Here is a 17,192-nt window from a genome sequence, read left to right as displayed (position 1 = left end):
AAAAGACAGCCAGGGTTGGTTTCTGTGGGGCTCAATGGGTCTGCAGGTTCCTCATCAAGGTCCTATGATGAGGATCAGCTCTGCACTGGGGATCTCATGTCTTCACAGATTTCATGGGGACTAATCTGCAAGTGCTCTCCCAAAGCCCTGGAAGGGTGAGAGAAACTGTAATGACACAGTAGATGCAGATTTTCATGGAGAAACATCTGGTCTTGCTTTGTGATACTGGCTTCGACTGGGTAACTGTTGGAATTGACAGATGCTTTAGTCTTAGCTATGGGGGTTCAAACTCTCCTGCCCCCAGTTTTTCTGTCCAAGCACCCATAGCCTCTAAATCAGTGCAGAAGCACACACCACTTTGCCATCCCACAGCAGCTTGGGAGGGAAAAAGCTGAAAGCATTTAGCTGAAACATGGGGCAGATACGGCCCCATGTTTTAAGCAGTGATGCAAATAGCAGCAGCTTGAGCAGGACACCTTTGCCATATTTAATTCCTCTTTCTTCTGAAGCTTCTGAATCTTCTGCTAACCTATGCAAGCCAATAAAGAAAATGAAGAAAACCACCCATGCTGTCTCACGCTGAAAAGGAGGAAAAAAAAAGTTAGATTTGAAGAGTGGGTGGAAGGGGTGTGGTTACCCAGGAGGTGTGTCAAGGATCCAGGGACTTACTTATAAGCAAAGGCAGCTCCGCTGGGGAAGAAACTTTGCTGAGGCTTTATCAGCTGCTTGACCAGCACCTCTACTGCGATGGGGAGGCAAAAGGACGTTCTTGCAACCATTGAGGAGCACCTGAGGATCAGAAACAAACTAGTGCGGCAAGCACTGGCTGAGTGCCTAGGAACACTGATCCTGGTGGTGAGTGGGGACTGTGGTGTGAGGATGCTCTGGGTGCAGGGGAAATTGTTCTGACCAAGGGGCTGCATTCTTGCCAGAGTTTACACTGGGGATGAGCCCAGCTCTGGTGTAACATGCTGTAAGGGGACTAGAGGAGAGTCCCCATGCACAGGAAAAAAAAAAAAAGCAAGTTGCTTTAGGGTGAACTTCGAAGTTTCTGGCAACAGGGGGTTCTGCAGAGCTTGTTAGGTGTTTAGGGGCCTCTGTGTATCTGTCAAGTGCAGGGAGCAAAATGTCTCTATGTAAGCAGCAAGTGTTTTGCTAGAGATCATGCAAAACTTTGTTTCTGTCCAGTCTGGAATATATTCTTGGCGCTGAAATACTGCAAGTGTTATCACCTGAGGAAGTGAAAGCTTTTTTTTCCCCCTCACCACACTTTGTTTTCCTCATGTATCCTATAATGAAGAAGTAGCCAGAATTTAAACCGGTGCAGTGTCCTTTTTCTGTCAGCTGCTGATTCTCCGGGGTCTTATCAGTGGGGCTGCACAACACCAAGGCAGCTCATGCTGCCAGCCAATCCGGACCTTGTGCTTGCTGTGTGTGTGACTGCACTGAGCTGTCAGTCCTGGTTTTGTAAGTGGTAAATGGTGACAAAACTCTTCTGCCTGTTTTAGTGCTCAGTTTCTAAAGGGATGTGATACAAGGGATGATGCAGGATAAATGTGTGTAGAAGTGCCTTAGGTTGCAAAGGTTTTGAGCAGTGCCAACCTGCTTTGAAGCTAAAAGCAAATATGAACAGCTAGGACAGCTGAGTATGAATTATGCGGAGTAAATACTGGTGTAGAAAAACTGGGACAAGGATATCTGGTTTTGGGCATCTGCACCTGAAAATGCAGGACTTCCTAATGGTCCAAGGGTCAGATGCACAGATATTGTGAGAGAAGTGAGTTGGTGCTTGCACAGATAATACCTGCAGATACAAGTTCGTCTGAGGTGGTGTAAATTGAGACCAATCCTATAGGATTTAGTGGACAGACTGTGGGTTTATACCTCTTTGTAACTGATGGCTGGACTGTTTGGAGAGAAATCTAGTGGTTGTAGGAGTTGAAAGCTGAGGAAGGCTTGATGAAGCTGCCCATGTGCCTTTGGGAACAACACAAAAAGACCAGCACAGTTTTTTGCTTTCATAAATAAGATTTTCGTTTTTAATGATGAATAGAGGGTTACTGAGTCTTGTGTGGGAACTTAGGGGACTCAGCTAAGACCCTGTAAAATGCTACCACTCTTTAAAGAAAGAAGCTTTGCACTATGCAATGGCTTTATTGTCAGAGCAACCCAGCTTTGGCAATTTGCAAACATGTCCTGTTGATTTTTTGAGGAAGGGTTATTTGGAATTAAGGTGGGTAGAAGCTGATAGGAGAGTGATTAACAGCCAAAAGGTTGCTGTCTATGAATCACTGAGTTTGTTGCAGTTAGTCTCAGGATTAAAGCAATATAAGGCTTGCAGAGTAGAATAATGTCACCTGATAGGCAAGTTAATATTGCTGAGAAACAATGCAAGCCCTTAGCTATGTGCATCTGAGCTTTGAGAAGGGCTCATGATCCAAAAAACAGTATTTCTTCTATTGACTGTGTTAGTTGACACAACAGAGACTGCTTTTCCCTGCAGCCTTGCCTCTCCAGGCAGAGAGAAGTTGGGATCTGCTCAGACCCTGAGGAAGGGGTTGGTCCAGAATCATAAGCAGCCTCCAAAATGAGGGTGGTAATGGGCACCCATCAGCCATGCTGAATGCTGCTCTGCCAGAATCGGGCAACACATGCCGTGTCCTCGGGAATGCCAAACCTGCTGTGTTTTAATGTGTATGTATGTATGTAAGTGTACAAACAGAGCCCTCACTGTATTCAGGATTTCCTGAGCTGGTGTCTGGAGACAAAGTGTATGATGTGACACACTCAACTCCATCTTGTAGGGCTTGTAAAAGTCACTTAGGATCTCCTGCAGCAACTTTGCACTGAATGGAGTGCTATGGGCATCCTGCATCCATGAGGGAGAAGGTGGGGTGTGCTTGCAGGAGAAATGGGAAAATACCAAACTCAGTGAAAGCTCTTGTGTTGTCAACAGTCAAAAACAGGGTACGCAAGAGGGAAACAGGTTCCAGGACAGAAAGTTTGCAATATCCAAGATAGTCGATCCCTTTCCATCCTGGTGCTGTCCCAGTCTATTTGTCTTGATGAAGGGACACTCACAGCTTTTACTTTACTGAAAAAATAATTTGTTCTGCTCCTTAGTACTCAGATTCCTTTGCATCTTTTTACTAGATCACCTGCGTGAAACAGAAAGGGCCTTGAAGGTGACCTTCTTGCCCTTTCAGACAGCCTGGTCAATAGCTTGAATGGTCCCAGGAGAGAGACTGTCATTCTGTACCTTGCTAAAGCTCCTCCTGTCCACCCTGCCAGGGGCTGAGCTCTGTGTGTGCACTTAGATGCATTGGGGAGCCCAGTGCATATCTGTCGTGGGCTTTAGACAGTAAAGTATCTGAGGAAAGACCTGGGATACATGAAATTGTCTTCATGGGAGATGGAGTTGGCTGAATGCAAATATGTCAAGATCAGAACAGTATCAGGGATAGATTCAAGGTTTGATACTGTTCACACTGAAATCAACTTCCTGAACCCCAAGACAGGGAGACTGTTTAAAGTTTGCAGCTTACTTTAAATTTCAATGTGTAATGTAAAACTTGTCCCACTGTGGATATTGGCACTACTTCAGCTTCTTCCCTCCTCCCTTTCACTTGAGTAATGACTGCAACTTTCTCAGACTCCTCTAGAGAAAAGCTATTGCAGACCCCTGCATAGTCTCTCTGCCTGTAAGGATTAACCTAGTGCTTAATGTTATTTTTCTTATTTTCTAAAGAAGTTGTGAAGGTAGAACCATAGAATAGTTTGAGTTGGAAGGGACCTTAAAGTTCATCTAGTTCCAACCCCCCTGCCATAGGGGTAGTTGTTTTGGGGGTTCTAACAGAGTGAATGTTAAAAACGATATAGTGCCTCTCTTTTGTTAAGATAAGAAAAATAATCCAACTAAGGCAGCCAAGTCCCGAAGAGCATGAAGGCGAATTGCTGTCTACTTGTGAGCCACTTGTGCTGTGTACAGCACCTAATGCAATGTTTGTTTCATCTCTGGGCAGTCTCCTTACTGTTGCAAAAAGAGTAATTCTGATTCTGTGGGTTTTTTGATAATTAAGTCGGCATTTTCCCTCTTCAAAATGCACTTTCTGAGTGGCACGTTCAGCTTGAATTTCATACCTATGTTAGAAGCACCACTTGCTGGTAATAGTTAAGCAAGACAAACTATGAAGGCATTTGTAGAGTCACTTGCTGTTTCTGTTATTACTGTAGCAACTCACTAAAGCCCGATTTCCAATGGTGGGTCTCTGTGCCTCCCTTAAAGGCTTGGTCTGTTTGCCTTGCTCTGCTGGCTGTAAATAGCAAAGCTGGCTCTGTTTAGCTTTTAGATTTGCAGGAGACGTAACATGCTGATAGTGACTGATTTCCAAGTTGGACTCGCTGTGATTCACTGCTGTAGAGGCACAAAAAAAGAACACAATTCCTACTTTTCAATCAGTACTGTCTTGACTTTGTGTCTAGGTGGGAGCTTTTTGGGGCATGAGTGTGCTGCAGACCACAGGAACCAAACCAGCAAAGTGGCTGGGATGACCAAGGCAAGGGGAGCATCACTTAACTGTTGTCAGTGTCACTCGTCCTGCAGCCATCCAGGGCAGTATGGCAGTTCTCACAGTCGCTGTTTGATTTGACATGGTTTGCTTGAACTCAGCTTGTCACACATGGAAAATGTGATTTAAAAAATTTTTTTTTTTATTTTAAATTTATTTTCTTTGTTAATGCTTTGCTAGGCTGTAAAAGGGAGTGGAAATCTTTGCTGTGAGAGTGTTGAGTGCCGCTGATTCTTTTCTGCAAATAGTCTGTGCTGCTGGGTGAAGAGGCATGGGAAATGGCAGTGCTGCTGCTCTCCCTCACCTCTTCAACCAGAAGAGGTTGAAGCTCTTCCTTGAATGTCCAAGATTGCCTCTTCTTGCTATCTCTGTGCAGGAGCATGAGGTTTCTCCTTCCTATAAGCGGACAGTTCAGGCTCGTTTAACATAGCATTATTTCAATCTAATCTTTCCACTTTACTCTTAGAAGACCATTATAATTCAGTACTGGTCTTTCCAACAGCTAAAGCTTCTTGATCTGGACAGTACTAGGGATATCAGAATAAGTGTTTTTGCTTCTGTGTGTGTGTGTGAAGAAGCTAAAATAGTAAATTTCCTCTCTAATGCCCAACTCCTGTGCTAAAGGTGGCTCAGGTTTCTTGAGCTGAGTGAGAGCTCCTTGTCTCTCCAGCTTTGTGCAGTGTTGTTGTAGCATGTGATATATGTGGGGCACAGCCCTCCTTGGACTCTCTTATCTCTTGAGCCCAGAAACCCTGCCTGGCTCTGCAACAACGTGTGGTGCGTAAAGAGCTGTAACAGGACGGACCATCTGCTGCTGCCCTTCCCTGCAGGATTGCATCTGTCCAGGCTGGCTCCAGCTGTGCTGGTCAAAAAGCTGGACTGTGGGGTCTAAGGTTTCTCCTTGCTTTGCAAATTGAAAATGATGACAGGTCCACTTCATTGAGAGATGCTTTGAGGGAAGGCAAATAGGATAGTGCTCCTTGCACTGTCTCTTTGGCTGATGGAGGCTATCCTGGCGACACCGACCATGGAGTTGAGGAATATTGCTGCATGCTGTTCTCCCTTCCTCCCTGCATTCACCCTTGAAGGGACTGTAGGATAGTCATAAATTTTACTCTGATATGAAGAGTGGTGTCCTTTGTCTGTCTAAGGCTTAAAATCATCTGTGTCTTTTCCTTCAGGGCAGACTCATGGTTTGACTGCCCTTCTGGCATCTTCCCCACTACCCAGAGGGCAGCAAGGGCTGACCAGTCTTTACTGTGCACTGAAGTGATTAGGGTAGATTTACAGCAGGCTCCTTGCCTAATACCTGGTTTACTTGCTGGCTGAAGAGAAAAGTTGCAATTCAGGTAATTGCACTCCTCATGATCTATGCCAGCAAAACTGTCCCATCTTTGTTTAGAGATCAGTCTCTGAAGTGCAAGAGCAAATGCACCCAGACCTTTCGTGTTGCTTCTGAAGGTGTAAAAAAGTGCTGGCAAAGAAGAGGAGACAGGAAAGGGAAGAAACCTGGTTCTTGTGCCAGTGAGTGCTGAGCACTACCTTCCTCCTGAGCTCATATATAAAGCTGTTTTTCACAAGGTCTGTCTAAAAACTTAGGTGGCCTTGCGTCTTCATTAGATGTTGCAACTTTTTTTGTCCTCCATGGTCCTTTCCTACCAGCCCTAACTGGCTTCAGGGCTTTCATGTGCTCAGACCTTGAGACAGGGTGTTTTTAGCTTGAGTGGCAGAGCTAACTGCTCAGTCTACAAACATACCCTAGACTCAGGCAACTTAAGGTTAACTGTGTGCAAAGTTTCCCTCAGTGTTGTGCTATCTTTTCCTGGTTTTGTTGCTGCTTCTGGCTGTTGCCTCCTTTGTACAGTGGGGTTCTCCTCCCCTCTAGTTTGCCAGTCCCTCCACCCTTGAGCCAGTTCCTGCAGAACACAGATTTGGTTATTTTTGCAGTGCCAGGAGTTGCATCAGCTCAGGAGGAGTGAGAAGCCTCCCTGTTGGCTGGGAAAGCCATTAGGTTTGCTGGAGTCAGTAAAATGAAATTAGGGAGAAGGCTTCCATTAACCTGGTTAATGGGTGCATTGACCACAATTCCTTGGAAAGTAGCATTAATACATCAGAGTGATACTTTGTTGCAATCATTTTATTAGCACTTTAAAACCACTTTTGAACTCGGCTAGTGAATCATGGGGGTGTAACTGTTGACAGCTGCACTCACTGTTGTGTGAGGTGCTAAACTGGGTTTCTGTAGGCTGGATGTTCTTCCAGCAGTGTTTGTTGGTTTGTTTTGTTTTGTTTTTTTTTGTTTAAACAAACCCCTCCCCCCAAAAAAAAGATTAATCCAAACTCCCCACCCATCCTCCACCTCCCCCCAAAAACCCAAATGGTGTTGGAGGCAGATTATTAAAATCAAGAAAATGAGGTGTCATCTCACCTTTAGGTGTGCACCACTGTCCCTGGCCATAGTGGTACAATATTACCTAAGAATTCTTGCATCCATTGCATGGACTTAAAAGACTGTGACAAATGCTGAATTGTTTTTATTTGACCTTCCTTGCCTTTTAGCTTGAGCTAGATGCTCCTAAACACTTTTCTGTGAGCAGTGAACAAGGAAGACTTAAAAAATGCATGCTGAGGGTCTCTGTCTCATATGTCCTAGGACAGGAATTGAACAAAAAAACTAGCAAATAGCAGAAGTGGAAATGGTGTGATCAAAAATCATAACAGCTACTACAACAAGACTATGTAGTGTCAAGCTACTTGCCAGAAAAGCATGGGTGAGCATGACTTGAACTGGCTTCTAAAAGTCAAATGCCATGGAGGGATGTCATGCATGACAATATACTTCAATGTTTAGTGGAATCCACTGGTGGAAGATGGAATCTAATGCATGCATATCAAAGTTCAAACCTGTCTCTAAGTATCACTATACTCTTTTTATCTGCTGAGGGTTAAGTTTTCTACTGTTATGCTGAATTAAGACAAATAGTGCTTAGGGCTCATCTGATAAGCATTTGTAATGCTCCCGTGGAGTGGCTCCAGGGTGTTTTTGCACGGCCCATAGACTGTCTTCTGAGGAAAAGCTGGAGAGCTATTGCCAGGTGTAGGATGGAGGAGAGGAAGATGGGGAATAACCTCTTGAGATAACCTCTTGAGAAATGGCAGATCTGGCATTTCTCCAGGTTAAAGGAAGACATTTGTGGGTGAACAGGGAGGTGGAGGTGGGAAAACTTTACTCTGTGGTTTCTGCAACCAAAAGGTATGTGGCTAACAAGCTAATCACCATTCACTTGCAGAACTGCCAGTTCTTCCAGAGTGAATAACACAAATACTTTCACCACTAGGAATCACCTGGGGTCAACTGTGCCAAACAGCTTTTTTCGGGCTTGTCCCACCCCTGGTTAGACTGATGTGCTGCATAGCCTTAGAGAGGCAAACACCATGGCCAGGTACTCCCTCTAAACCTCTCCAAAGCATGCTGGGGCTTGTCTGGGGTAAAGGGAAAGAACAGATATCTCCCTGGTCATTAGCCAACATTCATATGGTCAGCTGGAGCTATGCTTCCCTTGGTGGTTTGGAAATAGCTGGTTCTGTTTGCTGACAATAAACAAGAGTCATCTCTTCTGCCTTTGCCTTGGAGTCTCCTCTGCCATGGTTTCCCGGCTGGGTGAGGACATTGAAGAGGCTGCTCTGACTGCACCCAGTAGAGAGCAGTGCTGGCCATCTCTCCTTAAACAACGAGTTCAACAGGTTCCTTTGTTCTTTCTATGCCTTGTGTTGGGCACCTGGCTCCTTGTCAGGAGGCACCTGTGTACAGTGTGTCCACCTCATGAGTCAGTCTGGAGCCTACCTTGTTACTGCTTTCCCAGCAGGCTGAGTGCACTGTTTGCTCTGTTGAATTCATCAGTTGTCAAGGGGATGGGAGGGGAAGAATTACATGTGTTTTGACTTTGCCCCTGATTTGGATTGTGTTTCTCAATGGGCATGTCCAGCATTGGCTGGAGAGGTGAAGACATCTAACCCTGCTACCTTGCTACTTATTTGGCGTCTTATCCTCTATGAGTGTATATTGCCTCTGTGGCAATTGAGTAATTCTGGGATGATGGAGCTCATGGAAGCAGAAAGTCTTGGTGGGCGTGTAGTTATGGGTATGTGGTCAGACCTTAATCTCTAGGTTTGAGCATCCCATAAGCAAGCTGTAATCTCTGTCCTAGTTTAAGGATGCTCTCAGCACCCACTCATGTGATATATGTGATATCCTTGGTATATATGAAGGGTCGGTTCAGGCTGAGTCAATAGAAGACACAGGCATGCAGATGATAAGGATTAGGGCTCTTTAAATTGCATGGTGGGTAGTGGAAAGACTTGCCAAGATGGAATGCCTCCAGCTCGATGACTGCTGAACTGAAACCCCAGGGGAAACTGGTTGGAGTTGTTGAGTGAGCATAGGAAGGATGACTTTTGGATGTGGTTGGGAAGAGAAGGATGGAGCAAACATCTTTAAGCAAGAGCACATGCCTCCCTTAGCTACTAGGAAACACTTCAATCACCCAAAAGAAAGATCTATCATCCCCCAAAGTGCTTGGTGCACTCCTGGTCTTGGACAGAAGGCCATGATTTTGGCTGTACTGATGGCAAGCTCTCCAGAATATGGACTTCTTTTGATGGAACCTGAAAGAGAACTCCATGAATGTCAGACTGAATGTGGCCTTCTTCAGTCATGACTGTATTTCCAGGCATTAACAAAATTGTTCTCTACTAAACTCTGTGCTACTCTGTCAAAAAACTATTAGCCTTCTAAACAAACAGGTATCCAGATCCCTCATCAGAATTGTTGTACTGTGAATACCTTGGACCAAGGATGCTATCTGGCTTATCCCTCACACCTACCATCTTAAAATTAGATGTTCAGACAAGAACCTCCAGCCTGCTGTAGATCAATCATGCTTTTAATTTTGGCCCTGGTTTTGGTTTCCCCTGCCAGAAGATGGGTTTGTCTGTGCCCTTTCTCCTTCCTTCCTGTCCCTAGAGATAATGCCTAGACTCTTTGATCAGAAGTTGAAGCTTTGAAGGCTCTGAGTCATGAGTGGGCTCTGATTGTGCCTGCAAGTGTAAGTGGAGCAGTTGTAGGCATTGGTCAACCACTGGTCCCAATATGAAACAAAGGGTAATTTCAGTCTCTTCTCCTCCTAGCTCTTCGGTTGTGGCTCTGTTGCCCAGATCGTGCTCAGCAGAGGGACTCATGGAGGATTCCTGACTGTTAACCTGGCCTTTGGCTTTGCTGTAATGCTTGGCATTTTGATCGCGGGGCAGGTATCAGGTATGTGTCACTCCGCATAGGCTGGGTTTCATTTGTGCCAATTGTGTAAGCCTAGATGGCTGTACTTTTCTTATGTGGCACTGGTATTAGAACTAGTGCCCTTTGGCACAAGTCTGAGGCCCAAATTCTGCCTGTAAAAGTACACTGACCACCAGTCTCTCCACAGGTGGACATCTGAACCCAGCTGTCACTTTTGCCATGTGCTTCTTGGCCCGGGAGCCCTGGATCAAGCTGCCAATTTATGCCCTTGCACAAACTCTGGGAGCTTTCCTTGGAGCTGGCATAGTCTTTGGGCTGTACTATGGTAAGTGTAGAAAGCTTGTGTGTTTGTTGGGGTGAATGCTCTATGTGACAGCAGAGCAGAGTTCCAAGAATCCTCCTTGCTGTGTTTCTGGGATGGCTTTCCTATTCTCATGATGATGGGTTCAAGCCTCATCGAGTCAATCAAGGCCAACCAGCATTGTCAATGTATAAGTCTTTGCCCTTGAGTAATAATCACTGAACTCTGTGGCCCCTCTTGTATCTACTGCCTGGAGTAAAACAGATCTTCTAGAAGAGTCAATGAAACACTTGTAGTAATGGAGATTTTATATCCGTTCATGGTTGCAGAACCATTTTATCATTCTTGGTTTTAAAAACATTAAGACTTCACCATGGATGTCTTCTGCATTGTCTTTTGTTGGTGTTCAAACAATGGGACTTCTAGCAGAATTTGCTGCTTTTATCAGAATGATTCCATACCTTGGAAAGCATCCTAGAAATCCAGTTCCTCATGCATCTATTCCTCCTGAGTGCTGTTCTTCATCACAGGGCAATATTCAGTGGGCAAGATCTGACCCTTAGTGCTGGCATTTTCTCTTCCTCCAATATCAAGGGTGACATTTAGACTCAGACTTTGCCTCCTGATGTCTGTTCCTGGCAATAGGGGCAATGTTCCCCATAGCAGAATATCTCGGTCACTGTTACTTCCAGCTGGAGGGAGGAAACTGCCACCTTAGTGCTATCACCAGTTGCTAGAGGCTGCTAGAGGCTGCAAGAAGCAGGAGGACCTTCATCCCTGTAAGCATCAGGGGTCCAGTTCAACACCAGTTACCTTTCCAGCTGGTGGACTGAAGTCTCCTTTTCTGAAGAGAGTTAATCCCATTTTAGTTGCCTAACCCATGGGCGACCTACCTTCACAAATGTCTGGTTTTGTCTCTACTGACCATGAAGTGAACCTAGACATCCCACCCAGGTTAGTTATCCAGCTTGTACATAGTGGCAGGCAAGGGGGTGACTGCTCTAGAAGACAACCCTGAGAAGTGGAACTAATTGTGTATTGGCTTAGAGAAAAGTGCAAGAACAGCCCAAATTCTGTGTTGCAGGTCAGATCCATTTCAATATCTCATGCCTTCACACCAAGAGAGCTTGGCATTTGCTTATCTTTGGGAGAGACTTGGAGTTACCTGAGTGTTTACTTTTTGGCTTACTTTCCTGATGCCTGGCAAATAATAAATGTTAAGAACAGGGACTCATGCCATCTGGCTCTGAGTCTGGCTGGTAAGGTGCAGTGGTAGATGATGGCCTAAGTTTTCCATATGAGTGTTTGCTCTACAGCATATGATTTTTCAACACATAGTAGTGGGGTGCTCAGGGAGTTCTCAATATTCACAGCTTTGTGGAGCCTACATTTTAGTCATCTTCCAAGCAGGGTCCTCTCTCTGATGGATGTTGGAAAATGACTGACCTCTCTAACCTTTCTCAATGACTGACCTATTTACCTTTCTTTCTCTTTCTTTTTTCCCCCCCCCCTTACCTCTAGATGCCATCTGGGCTTTTGGTGGTAACCAGCTCTTTGTAACAGGACAGAATGCCACTGCTGGTATCTTTGCCACCTACCCATCTCAGCATCTGAATGTTGTGAATGGATTCTTTGACCAGGTAAGAAGGTGCTGGGAGGAGGAAGGTTCATATGAAGAGGAATCTGTTGGGGTAGTTCTGAGCCTCACCTTTAGTTAGAGAATAAATTGCACGTTAAAAAGAAGATATCAAGAAAGGTTTTTGGAGTAGATACAGGTATCTCACTAGCCCATAGGAAGAGAATGGCCAGAAAGGAACTTAGAGCAAGATGATTTGTGTTAATGGAGTTAACCAGTGGTACTACACTGGCCAGGACAACAGTGTAAATAATACAATTTGCTCTCAGTCCCTGAAGAGCCATAGCATGATGAATGATAGATGTTCCTCAGTCTCACTCTAATACTGTGGCTGTTGCACAATCCAGGGGTCAACTGAGTGTGGGGTGGTTGTTGAAGGTGACTGTCTCCTTAAGGTTGCCATCAAGCACAAAAGGGACAGTTGCCACCCAGTCATGGCACATGGGAAGCAGGTTTAGGAAGATGTTTTCAGATTTTCTGGCTGCCTAAATAGTTATTTGCAGTTCTTCTGTGGGTAAGGGAAAAGGTGTGGGCTTGATCAAGAATATGGGCTTGTAGGAGCATGTTCCACTCTCCTATTCCCAAGGCTGCTTAGTCTCCTGTGGTCTGATGTCTTGGGATGGCTTAGTGCATCTCTTCCAATTAAGAGAATTACGTCTCAGAGGGGTAAAATAACTTGCTTAAAAGACTAATCTGGATTAAATTCTTCTTTTTTTTCCCCATCCTTTTCCAGTTCATTGGTACTGCTGCCCTGATTGTCTGTGTCTTGGCTATTGTTGATCCCTACAACAACCCTGTCCCTACTGGGCTGGAGGCTTTCACAGTTGGCTTTGTTGTCCTTGTTATTGGAACCTCCATGGGCTTCAACTCTGGCTATGCTGTCAACCCTGCCAGGGACTTTGGGCCTCGTCTCTTCACAGCCATTGCTGGCTGGGGCACTGAAGTGTTCTGGTAAGTGCCTGCCAATGAAAACCTTGTGCATCAAGGAGAAATAAGTTATCATAGAATCATCAAGGTTGGAGTAGACCTCTAAGATCATCAAGTCCCACCATTAACCTGCCACTCCACTATAGCCCTAAAGTCCAATCTTAATCTCCCTTGTCTCATCTTAAGGCAATTCCCTCTACTCCTCTTATTGCAAGCATGGCAGAAGAGACCATCTTTCTCCTCCAAATAGATGGTAGCTCTGGCACTGTAAGGAGCCTTGGCACCCATGAGGTATCTTTGGATTGTATAAATGTTTTTAAAAGGCACTGTTTGCTCTGCTTCTACCTCAAAAATCATAGAAGCTGGGAAGCTTCCTATGGTGAAAGCAAATGACATAACTTTGGTATTAAAGAGGAAATCTAGGAACATCCATAAGAATTTCAGTTGCACCTTCAACATGAGTATATCATGATTTTTCTAGTGGTAGAAAATGGAGAGTGTTTGTTATACTTGGATTTTGTTGTTTCTGGAGATAATTAAGAGAACAATACAGGTTACATGTTATCAAGGCTTCTTTCTTGCAAGCAGTAGGAAGAAATTGAAGGTGCCTAGTTTAGGCACTGCAAATGCTTCTCTCCTTTCTTGGCGGAGAGACAGTCTTGAAGTCCTGAAAGTAGTTGTTCTGAATTCCTTGTCACCTGGACTTGCAGTGCAGGGGGGCACTATCTGCCCTGGAAGCTCTGTAGCAATGTGGATACTATTGTCTTGTGCAAGTCAATGGTGATTGTTGGAGATGACGAGATCTTGCATTGCTCCAGATCCAAATATCCTAATGCTTAGACTGCAGTTCTTACCTTGTGCACTTTCTTTTTGTTTTCCAGGACTGGTAAGCAGTGGTGGTGGGTTCCAGTTGTTGCTCCTTTCCTTGGGGCAATTGCAGGAGTGACGGTCTATCAGCTGATGATTGGATGTCATGATGAGCCTTCTCCACCTGCCTCTGAGCAAGAAACAGTCAAGCTGGCTAATGTGAAGCACAAGGAAAGGGTCTGAGAAAGCTGTCATCCAGATCTGGCAGGTATTCATTACTCAGGACTGCAGCTGGCAAAGAGCAGAAGTTAAGAAGAGCTTCAAGAAAAAACAGGAGGAGTTTTTTACCTGTCTTGAGATATTCTAGTCTTTTTTTTTTTCCTTTTTTTTTGTTATATCCCTGATGCATCTGCTTTTGACATTTTCCTATGAGCCTTCCTTCAAATGCAGTATCATGTAATCTTTTCCTAATAGAAGGGGATTGAAGACTGTAGGAGTCAGGAGAGAGGTGGGCATTGCTGTCCAACACAAGTCAGGTGTTCAGGAATCTGGAGCTCTTTCGAACTGTGTTGCTGACATTGCCTGTGAGCTTGGCAAACTGTTTCCCTTCATACCTGTGTTCCAATCTGTAGAATGGGGATCATGCAAAACTAAAATTGTTTTGCTATCATAGATTGGAAACTCCTACATCCTGGAAAAAAATTCCTGTGATTCTACTGTGGATCAAATACTGCTTGATGTCACTCTAAAGTAAATAACTTGATACCAGGAATTAACTTGTTTAAAGGGCTTTTATTAGCCAAACTTTTTGTGTCCCCCATGATAGAACATCATATCAATCAGCTGATCTGTAATGCTGGAGCAGAGAGTGAGAATGCACTGGATTTTAATTTAATATTGAGACAATGTTTACAGACAAGTGCTTCCTGGTGTTCTAATCACAAATTTCAATATTGCCAACTCCTAGAAGATCACAATTATTCTAGCCTTATTCTGGTCCTTATTCTAGCTAGGGGCTAACCTAGAAAGAGAGCTTGGCTTCCTGAAGCAGCCCTTCTAATTAATCAGCTTTGTATATAAACTGCAAGCAGCTACTAGCCAAGATCCACTGGAAACACGGTGTTGCTAAAGTTGTGTGTGTTCATGTAAATTTTGCAGTAATGTTTTTAGGGTGTTTTTTTTTAATAGATTTATATATAAATATACTCCTTAAAGTTGTTACTAAATACCAAGGTTGGGATGAGTTCACATAGAGATGTGTGGGAACTGCCGATTTTCTGCCAGCTTTGAGATATTGGATTTTCCTGGAGTGGTCTTTGATTATGGCACTGTGTTGTTGCGAGCATCACCTCTTCTACCATGCATAATTACTGGGGTATCCCTGGTACTCATGGCTGAGGGACTGAGGTCGGGCACCATCTGTACTAGCAGTACTGGCATCTCAGGGGATCTCTGGCTCTCCCAATGCCATATTATTACAGAGTATTTCAAACAAGCATCATCAATTGTGAAAAAAATTGTAAGTCCCATGCATTACAGAAACTCTTTCAAAGACTGTTTCTTTAATGCATGAATTCCTTGACATACATAGCATTGTACACATTTCCAGTCACTAAAAGGATGTATTCTTTTTTTTCCTTTAAAAAAATAAAATGTTAATAACCACACCATAAAATGCTAGTGTTGTTGTATTTTTAAGCAACTGCCAGCAAACTTTACCATGGAAAGGAACTTGTCTAGAGCAATAGCCTACTCAAGCTCTTTTCCTCTGCAGCCTCAGTGAAAGAGAATTAAGTCTTTCAGGCAGCACATCTACATGCTCCACTTGTGACTTATTCCTTTCCCTTCTGAGGCAGGTGAGAGGAGATGGGGTACCTGTACTCAATATAGTGGCCAAGGTATGGGCTGGGTTCTTTGGAGTATGCAGTTCTACTCTGCAGTCTGTGTACTGCCCAGCCCCATCTAGCATATTACATAACTCACTTTTTTTTTTTAAATTAAGCTAGCTATTTTTACTAGTCATTTTCCTAGCCATGCAAGGAAAAACACTATAGACCTGAACCTAATGCTAGCACAATTACACAAACAGCTTTCTTCAAGCCTGTGTCATCTGTAAATACAATTCCTGTTGCTCTTTGGCTGATTTGTGTACTGCTTTATTTCTCCTGTATTAATTGTGCTGTCTTAAAATAACTCCTAACTTCCCATATGGTGCCAAACTGAACAATTCAGTGAGGTCTGGATGAGTGTGATTTCCTGCAATTCACAAACTAGAAATCAAATGGCTTTTGGCAAATAAAAAGTTCCCAGGTTTGTTTGGTTTGCTCTTCCATAGAGCATACTGCTTTATTCCATTTCTACCATTAAAGTTTATCCCTCAAAATCTGTGTAGAAGTCTTGTATATTACTCTGATCAACTTGAATAGCTGCAGGGGTCAATTCTAATTTCCCTTCAGGACCATTAGCCCTTTTTCTATCTTCCACCAGTTTGTATCTTCAACTGACTTGAACAAAGTATGAAAATTCTTACTACAGATCTTAAGACTTCTGATTCAAGGTGTAGTATGGGTTTTGGTTTAGTTGTTTTTCTTTTTTTGCTTTTTTTTATTCCTTTGGTTACATTGCCTACCACATTCCTCCTGCTTTTGCCTAGCATGTAGAAATTGCCTTTTTCTATGCCTTTGCCTTACTTGTGCCTCAATGAGGTGTTATTACCCTTATTAAAACTGCAGTAAAATGTCATACCAGTTACAGGTAAATTTTCTTGTCTTAAATGTGTTCCCACACTGTAAATCTCTGATTTTGCTGGAATCTGTTGGAGAACAACCACACACTGCTAAGTAGATGTGGTAACATGAGGAAAGGGGCAGGCACTGACTGCCTTCAGTAGGTGGGTGGGGAGCTATGGAGAATGTAGCCTCCAGAAGGGTCTGGCCCATATGAGATAAGCTTAGAGCAGCTCTTTGCTAGCCATGGAAGGAGTGCAGCGCACAAAACAGTTTGATATGCCAGATTTCAAGAGCTCTAGAAGTGTTACTACTGTGCGGGGAGGGAATGGTATTTTCCCTGTTAGCAAACACCCTTAAATTGCTGCAGGTTGTGGTTCTGCTTGTTTTGAATTTTAGCTGCCTTGAGAGACCTTCTGGAAGTTATTTACCTGGCAGGCCCATGCAAACCCAAAGATTTTTCTTTTCTTTTTTTTCTCCATACCAAAATTTCAAAGGCAATGAATCACTCTGTAGTTAATACCTTTCTTGTGGAGTCACTGGAGAAGTAAGACTCATCTGGCCAAATAGAGTCATCCAGGTTTTAGGTCAGATGAGCTCCAGCTGTCAAGCTATTGAAATATGCTTTGTAGGAAGAAATAAATCTACAATTTAAACTATTCATGCTTGACAGGGTGAGTAATTTGTTGTCGGAACAAAATGTTAAAAGGTGTTGTGGATTCTCTATTGTATGAGGTTTTCAAATTAAAATTGGCTGTCTTGCAAAAGGTCTTTCAGTTAAACCTTGAACTGCAAGTCCCGCTGGAGGAAATTCCCAGACCTGTCCATTACAGAAGGTCAATTTGACAGGATTTGTCCCTTCTGACCTAAAACCTATGAAATTCAAAAGGCAAGATGAAAGTTGGTAGGTATTCAGTTCCTCTGGGATCTCATC

General features: G+C 43.8%; 1 protein-coding gene across 1 annotated transcript; it reads left to right on the top strand.

Moving 5' to 3' along the window:
• The first annotated feature begins 692 nt into the window (after positions 1-692).
• Positions 693-13,904, top strand: AQP3 (aquaporin 3 (Gill blood group)). The gene is made up of 6 exons (XM_009083028.1): positions 693-855; positions 9,756-9,882; positions 10,049-10,186; positions 11,684-11,802; positions 12,532-12,749; positions 13,607-13,904. Exons 1-6 carry the CDS (start codon positions 748-750, stop codon positions 13,773-13,775), a joined length of 879 nt encoding a protein of 292 aa, XP_009081276.1. The 5' UTR covers positions 693-747; the 3' UTR covers positions 13,776-13,904.
• The last annotated feature ends 3,288 nt before the right edge of the window (positions 13,905-17,192 follow it).

This window comes from Acanthisitta chloris, unplaced genomic scaffold (genome assembly GCF_000695815.1).
Source record: "Acanthisitta chloris isolate BGI_N310 unplaced genomic scaffold, ASM69581v1 scaffold18949, whole genome shotgun sequence".
Lineage (NCBI taxonomy): Eukaryota > Metazoa > Chordata > Aves > Passeriformes > Acanthisittidae > Acanthisitta > Acanthisitta chloris.
The sequence above is the reverse complement of the archived record's forward strand: the minus strand, read 5'-3'. Positions and strand labels throughout refer to the sequence as shown.

What these genes read in the sequence shown, in the direction of transcription:
- AQP3 (XM_009083028.1), top strand. Translation starts at nt 748, where the DNA reads ATGGGGAGGCAAAAGGACGTTCTTGCAACCATTGAGGAGCACCTGAGG. An exon ending in TAGGAACACTGATCCTGGTG is followed by an intron (nt 856 to 9,755) that starts GTGAGTGGGGAC and finishes TTCTCCTCCTAG; the next exon opens with CTCTTCGGTTGTGGCTCTGT. An exon ending in TGGGGCACTGAAGTGTTCTG is followed by an intron (nt 12,750 to 13,606) that starts GTAAGTGCCTGC and finishes TTTGTTTTCCAG; the next exon opens with GACTGGTAAGCAGTGGTGGT.